This window comes from Setaria italica, chromosome IX (genome assembly GCF_000263155.2).
Source record: "Setaria italica strain Yugu1 chromosome IX, Setaria_italica_v2.0, whole genome shotgun sequence".
Taxonomy (NCBI): domain Eukaryota; kingdom Viridiplantae; phylum Streptophyta; class Magnoliopsida; order Poales; family Poaceae; genus Setaria; species Setaria italica.
Genome location: NC_028458.1, coordinates 54,226,656 through 54,234,552, shown reverse-complemented (window position 1 = coordinate 54,234,552; position 7,897 = coordinate 54,226,656). Strand labels below are relative to the sequence as shown.

The 7,897-nt window shown below is 47.8% G+C and overlaps 1 protein-coding gene across 1 annotated transcript; it reads right to left on the bottom strand.

Annotated features, from left to right (window-relative positions):
• Positions 1–495: 495 nt before the first annotated feature.
• On the bottom strand, positions 496–5,499 carry LOC101779201 (probable mitochondrial adenine nucleotide transporter BTL3). Its single transcript, XM_004985334.4, has 4 exons — positions 4,697–5,499; positions 2,818–3,121; positions 2,252–2,719; positions 496–1,028 (listed from the first exon to the last, which is right to left on the bottom strand). Exons 1-4 carry the CDS (start codon positions 5,143–5,145, stop codon positions 960–962), a joined length of 1,290 nt encoding a protein of 429 aa, XP_004985391.1. The 5' UTR covers positions 5,146–5,499; the 3' UTR covers positions 496–959.
• Between the last annotated feature and the right edge of the window lie 2,398 nt (positions 5,500–7,897).

The following is a 7,897-nucleotide window of genomic DNA, read 5'->3' as shown; positions in this document are numbered from 1 at the left end:
ATTAAAAGTACTCCCACTTCCTACACACACAGCACAGGCCTGTGCTCCAAGTGCACTATCAATCTCTCATGCAATTGCTGTGCTCCTGGCGTCCACGAAACCAAGCACACGCCATTGTTGCTGCTACCTGCTTGCCACACACCAAACACAATCGGGCAGCCTTCCGAAGCATCCGCCGACGACCACGCAGAGCTGCAGACACCCATCGATGAGCTTGCAGCCACCCAGCCTTCTGGGTCAGGAAACTGTGGACACCATAAGCATGCCCAAGTTGCCCAACTGTGAGATGTCTGACGTGCAGAGGTCACAATCACGAAACTCAAACATGCATGACTAGCTGACCTGTTTGGATGGGGACCTGAGCCAGGCAGCAATCCAGACCCCAGGCTGACGAAATCGACCGCCTGAATTTGCTGCCTGAGCCGGGTAGCTTTGCCTGGTTCACAACCATAATCCTGTTTACGATTAAAGATTATTGTACATGTAACACTTCGATCACCCAAAAAAAAACACTTTGTATCCTTCAATCGTGCATGGCAGCATGAGACAGAGTCAGAACAGTAATCTCCCAAATATCGCTCTGGATTGCAGTCAATATGTCAATACATCAAAGATTATGAGTGGAAAATTTCATCAATTCAAATTGGGCGAGGAGGCCTAGATGTCTGCACCAGGGCAGAGAACGATCTTCTATGGATAAACGATTGGATCCGATGTGGAACAGAACCTCACTGTGTACAGTCTTGTGGAGTAGTGGTGCATCCGTGCATAGCTCAAGATTAGTGATAACTTACCAAAGCCAAGCTACCCTCTGAGCATCTGAAGCTTTTGCAAAGCAAAGCTAACAGAAAAATGGATGCTAAATTTACTGGTAAGTTAAAGATTTTTTGCATTTTCATCGAGGTGATGTGAGCCGAGCCCTTTGAACTTGCTTCGTAGGCTCAATAATTAATTTGAATTTACTCCACTTTCATGACTATCTTCATTAACTCGTAAACAAAATAGCTGATTGACGCCGATGGCAGAACCTGAAGAAAAGGAGAAAAGCCATTACTTCAGATAATCTGAAACAGACTAGAATGCAATGTTCAGGTAATCTGAAACAGGCTAGCATACACTTCAGCTAATATGAAGTTCTGAAACTTTAAATGTTTTCTTCTTAAAAGATATAGCAGCGCTCCACTTAACTTTTGCATTAGTGTTGCATGAAAGCCTTGTTAGCAGGCAGCATGCACTCATTTAATTGCCTCTTTAGATAAATCATATCAATAACTTTGTCACCTCCACTAAACATCATTCCCAGGGATATCTCTTATATTAACTTGAATCAACACGCGCTTAAACCCAAGTGTGATTGCTAGTTTGCTACATCAGTACATCTACAAATCAAATGATGATCGGGTAGGCCTAGCCCCTCGACATATATAGAAGGCAAAATAGGCATCTTGGTCCCTCAACTTTGACCCGAAGGTCAAGTTCGTCCCTCAACTTTCAGATCGGCCAATCTAGTCCCTCAACTTTTGTTTTGGGGTCAAACTCGTCCTTTATGCTGATGTGGTGCTACATACTGCCATGAGGATAATGCGGAAAGTCCTTTTTGCCCTTAGCTTCTTCCCCTTCTCAATTTCCACTATTGTGCTGCTGTGATCGATCAAACGTAGGATGCAATATTTCATCTGCTGGCTTGTTGTCTCTCGTTGGTGTTGAAGTACCCTTGCATGTTTAGTTTGATATATACCATGCAAGAAGAACATGCATATGTTTGCTTAACTTTCTACAACATTCTCTATGGCGTTACGTATTTCTGCAGCAAGCAGCTTTTATTTTTACTCTCCACGCGTCCGCGATACAATGCAATGCAAGGCCCAATAAAATTCTACGTTCCAAATTAAGCACGGTTGTGATGTACAACTCCCAAATGCATGCATGCCACTACACTGATTTGCTTGCATCGACCAAATATTGGTTTTAAAGTAACACGAAATTGCCGAGAAAGATGATGCACAGCCAACAAAAAGTTGAGGAAGGAAAGAAGAAGCCAAGGGCAAAACGGACTTTTCGTGTTAGTCTCATGCAAGTATGGAGCACCACATCAGCATGAGGACGAGTTTGATCTAAAAATAAAAGTTGAGGGACTAAATTGGCCAATCTGAAAGTTGAGGGATGAACTTAACCCTTGGGACAAAGTTGAGGGACCAAAACGCCTATTTTGCCTATATAGAAGTAGATTCTCTGCTGGACGAAAACATACCTGTAGCAAGCTGGGGATCAGGCCAGCATAAAGTGCTGGTACTCCACCTTGATCAACAATTTTAAGGCATGTCGCAAATGCATTCATCCTTGTTGCTTTTACTTGCATCTGTAGCTGCCTCCGAACTACCTCAAATGGGTATGTGGCGGCTTCAGCACAACAACCAGCAATGGCCCCATAGAGTAAGGTTCTGACAGTACCCAGCTCAAGTTGGTCTAATGCATTTGCCTCTTGTTTTTGTTGTTTCATCATCGATACCCTCTTCTTTCCTTCAGGGGAATGCAGATAAGCCATCTTCAATATGTCATACACTCCATAAAATACAGCGCCTGAGGGTGCCATGCTGATAAGAGAAGGCACTAATCCCTTGTACAGAGAGAAGAATCCTTCAGTTTGGATCATGTGGCGGGCAACACCTATAACCCCACCCAAAGCTTCACCACCAGGAGCTACCATCCTTGTCCTAATCTGAAACCAACAGCTCAAATCAGGTCGTACTCAGTGAGAAGATGGCACAAAGTAAAAGATGAAAAAAATCAGGGATACAGAATCTTTAAGAAACATACTGTATCCATTGGTATGCACATCATCGTTGCTGTTACACCAGCAAAAGCACCAGCAATAAATCTCTCAAAGTTTGTAGTTTCTTCATTACCAGACCATTTGTGCAGTTGTTTTCTGTAAGTGTCATATGCATAGAAGTTGACTGCCTTGAATGGAGCAGTGCGGAGAATATTCACAAAGTTCCCCTTCCAAAAGCCTTTCAACCCTTGTGTTGTTGCAATAGCATGCATAAGCTCAAATAGATTCCTCTGCTCCCCGCGAACTATATACTCCAACTTTAGCCTCTCAAGAGGAGCAACAAGTGTTCTGCATGAAACATAAAAGTTAGGAAAGTAGCCCACCCGTTTTCCTCAAAACAATAATAATTACCAAAGCAATACCTATATAGCTGGAGTGACTATATAGAATCACTGTTGCATAGTACTTGCCATGCAAGTGGGCTAAACCGCTAAATCGGAAGGCTTATGCACTTGGCAGTAACCAACTGCAAACAGAACTGGCTAGGAGTAGCTCCTTACCAGGTCTTTTTTAGTTTCTTTTGGTTGTCTCTTTTGAGATTTATAGGATCATAGCATAAAAAGATCATCATCAATACACAATCAGCTGAAATAGAGCAGAGAACATGCCAATTATGGCTAAAAATAATAAAGTTGGTGGAGGCCCACTGCCAGGAACCAGCCGGTTGCAGGGTACTCTTGAACACCTAACTAATGACCCCTTTACTTCCTCAAAGGCAAAAATAGTTACCCAGATTTAACAAATATACTGCAATTCTTCCAATTCTAGAAGTAGCAAGTCAACAGAGGGCAGTCATGAACTTCAATATCCAACATCTGATGTCTCAAGAAGAGACAGTACTGGATAAAAAAAGGAGGCAAGATCTCAAAAAGATACAGATTACAAATCAACCCATTCAACAGTAAGTCAAAAACAAACCAGGCAATCACACATCAAAGCAACCAAACTAAGTGAACTTAGTTACCTTCTTCACAGGTTGAACAACAAAAGCTCAAAATCAACCAGCTCTATAGTCAATTGCCATCTCAAATAACACACAAACTTAAGCCTACTAAGCATGCAGCATCAACTTGGATCCATAATTTTCTGAGGAAACAAAATAAATATTATGCATGTGCTCAAGGCTCAAGATACCACTCTCAATTCGTAATAACCTATGAGAGTTTAATTTTCAAATTTCTAGGCTTGTGATTCTATTTCAGCTCTAATTTGAGTGAATCCAGTTTCCTCATGGGATGGAATAGGAGCTTGGCCACCTCAAACTTCTAACTCGCATATAGGTCCCTGTTGAAACATCTGCCATACAAAACATAAGTACTTGACTTAACCTGTTTCATTTATGCTGTTCAAACACTGCTCAAGTGGACTACTATCTATGACTTGTGAGGAGCAACTTCGTTGAATTGCGTCTAAAGGTCAAACACTCAATCTTCACAGAGCCTGAGAAGTAGCAACTAGCAATTTGATATTGTTCAATACCACATGCCTGATCCATTTTCACTACCTATACTAAGTTGCTAGCTACTATATGCAATCCTGAATTTAGACTACAATAAACTATCTAGCTTAAATCCAGAACCACCTGATACGCGGAGGTCATCGAGTTCCCCAAGAGTTCAATTGGAACCCACACTAACTCAAGTCCTAAACAAGAGTATAAGACTGCTGAATCCTGAAAGTTTATTTCACTAGAGCAGATTGGCAATGACGCCCACAAACAATTTTGTCCAGCATTTGTTTGGTGAAATTCAAGTTCTCAATTCAATCTAATTGCATGAGTTAAAAACTTCTCCGTATAACCAAATGCAATGCTGCGGAGTAATAGAGGCCTATCAATGTCAACCACAGACAATGCGGCTATACCTTGACACCATGGCAGCAACGGCTCCAGCCCAGAGATGCTTTGTCATGTTCATCGCGCCAGCGCCAGCACGAACATCCTTCTCCTTTTCCTTCTCCTGCAGCACCAGCACTCCCCCCTCCGCCAACGCGACCTCCTCCACCGCCTTCTTCCCCGCAACCAGCGCCTCCGCCTCCTCCGCCCCGCCCTTCTCCTCCGCGCCCGCGAGCAGCCCCACCGTGCCCGGCACGAACCCCCTGCCCCCCTTCACCGACATCGTCAGCGACAGGAACCCCGGCGGCGCCCCCCGCCGCCGCCTGGACCGGGCCCCCGCCCCGAACGAGACCGAGCAGCCGGGCATCGCCGCGAGGAGCGCGCCGTGCGCCGCCGCGTCGCCGCCCTCGAGGAACAGCCCCGCCGCCACCGCCCCCTCCCCCGCCGCGGGAGGCAGCCACATCTCGAGCCACGGCATCGCGGCGGACCGGACCCGACCCGACCCTCACGCGCTGTAGCCTTCGCCTCCTCCTCCTCCCGCCGCCGCTAGGGTTCGCGAGGCGGGGCGACGCATCGGTTTTATCGATGGGCAAGTGGGGAGGAAGGGAAGCTCAATCCGACCGACCGGAATGGAATATATAAGACGAGCTGCCTCGACTTCGACTCGATGCGAGTGGCAGCCGCCGGTCGAGCAAGATGCGAGTTGAGGGAGGGGGGATTGCTTCTAGTTCTTGCGATTCACGAGCGATTTGTTGGCGGTTGGGGGGCTTGGATCTTGCCGCCCGGAGGCAGGAAAGGCCAACGAACAGCTAACGAGGCTGCTCGAGGTGGATTTTATTTCATTTTTTATGAAAAGAGAAGATGAGCCTTTAAAAGAATTTCTCTGCTCTTTAGTTTTGTCCTCTCGTTTGAGTGGAGGGCTGGAGGCCAGTATTTTCTAGGATTTCCGTTCTCGTTCGTGCAATTGTGCGTGTATCAAAACAGGGAAACTTTTGGGGCAAAATATGATGTTTGGAATTTGGATGAGGGGTGTTAAAATTTAACACCTCACTTTTAACACTTTTTAACACATTTACTTCCAAACACTTGTGTTTATAGGGTTGTGTTAAAGTTTAACACCTTCAATTTCATAAACACATCAAAGAGGTGTTAAAAGTTGTTAAACTTATTAAAAGAGGTCCCCTAGTCCATTTTTTCCCAGGTTGCCTCCCTCTCTCGCCTCCCCGCCGCCAACGCCGGCCTCCTCCACCCGGCCCCGTCGCCAACGCCGGCCACGCCACTTCCGCTCAACACTGCCGCCAATGCCTCCCTCCTCTTGGCGCCGACACCGTGGTGGCGGTCCGCCACCCACACGCCTCTCGTGGTCTCATCTCCCCAGAACCCTTCCTCCCCATCCGCATATGGAAGTTGCTACGACGAAGCAACTCCTCCCCATGGCGTGTGGCCCCAACTTCTCGTCCTTGTCCACCTTCTCGTCCTCCCTTCCTCCGCCGTCTCCCCGTCGCCGCTGGCGATGGCGGCGGCCGCAGCTGCGGGGGTGTCGCTGCGGAATCTTGGCTCCGAGGTGCTGTCACCCAACGTGCTCGACTTCCCGTCCCTGGCGCTCATGAGCCCCGTCACGCCGCTAGTGGCGGACCCCTTCAATCGGTCGTTGGCATCCGCGTCCTTGGGCGAGGAAGAGGAGGCCGCCGAGCACGCGGCCATGGCGTGGAAGGGCTTCTTCCTGCACCAATCCCTGAGGGGCGCCGAGCCGCCGCGGCTGCTCCCACTGTTCCCCGTCACGTCCCCCAGGATGGCGCCCGCACTCGCCGCCGCCGCCGCGGATCTGGAGGAGCAGGGAGGGAGGCGACGTAGGCGGGGCTGTGGCCACCAGGCCAATGCGCGGGGAGGGAGGCGGCGCAGGTGGGGCCGTGGCGGTAGGTGGAGGAGCGGGGAGGGGCTATGGCCGGCTGCTGTCTTGGGGGAGAAAGAATAAGAGAGAGGAGGGAGGAAGGAAGGGAGGAAGGGAGGGAGTGAGTGAGGGTATAATTGTCATTTTTAACTTAAGGTGTTAAAGTTTAGCAAATCATCCAAACACCTTAATATGATAAACTTTAACACTCCATTTGAAAGTTTAACACTTTGTATCCAAACGATATCTAATATTTGGAAGGCATGTTCCACTGTGCTGATAGTGCATTCAGAGCTGTAGCGAGTAGCGACAGACGAGATTAGAAAAAGAAGGCAATGTTGGCTTTGTTACATCAGCTTGTCGGAAACCAGCTCTCTAACCGGACCCCTGATTGCTCCGAACTATACTCCAGGAATGCAATCACGGGCGGTGAGAACAAAGTCAATTCGTGATCCATCTCTGATTTGTATCGCCAGTTCGACGTGCCGTATAAACAGCTTCTCCTGTCTTCCCGAAACGTGCAGGCTCTGCTCGGTCGTCCGTCGTAGGGGAATCCTGCAAGCAAAATGTGCCGTTAAGCGGAATAATCCTGGCGTCTTAGCCCGCCGAGAAATCCGTCTCGAATACTACTGGCTAGTGGCTAGTGCCACGGCAGGTCGACGTGGCGTTCGCAGGCTCCACGCCTCCACGAGCTACTGCGCCTGCCTGTATTGGCTGGGCCTGCGAGCGCTTCTCCCTGCTACAGTGATGGATCAGAGAATCCAATCCTGTCCCTGCGACGCGCAACAGAATTCAGGAACAGTTCCCTCGGAACGTTTCTAGTCCCAGGCTCCCAGCTCGGCAGCTCCTCCATTTACTTCCCTTTTCCTCCACTGCATCAAGTGACAAGTGTACGACAAAGGGAGCGTTTACTTCCACTGACTTATTTTTAGCACGTGTCACATCAAATGTTTAGATACTAATTAGGAGTATTAAACGTAGACTATTTAGAAAGCCGAATATAACGACTGAATTAATTGATCTTCTTACTTTTCCCCCTGCTCCTTCAATTGCACGGATGTCTGATATGACAAGAAAAATGATCCATGAAACAAGCAGACGACAACAGCGCTATCGAGTCCTAAGATTGGCTCTATAGTCCGAGGATCATCAGTGATTCACTTGCATCTGAAGACTCGCTCCTGTCTATCGATGCAGACCTCATGCCCATGGCAAATCAATGGTGACGAAGCAATCTTAGCCACAGCAGGGAATGGAGAATGAAAGGTGCAACAGTTTACCACTGCAGCAGTGTTACATTCCTAGACGTGTGGCTGACGATATATATGCTCCTGATGAA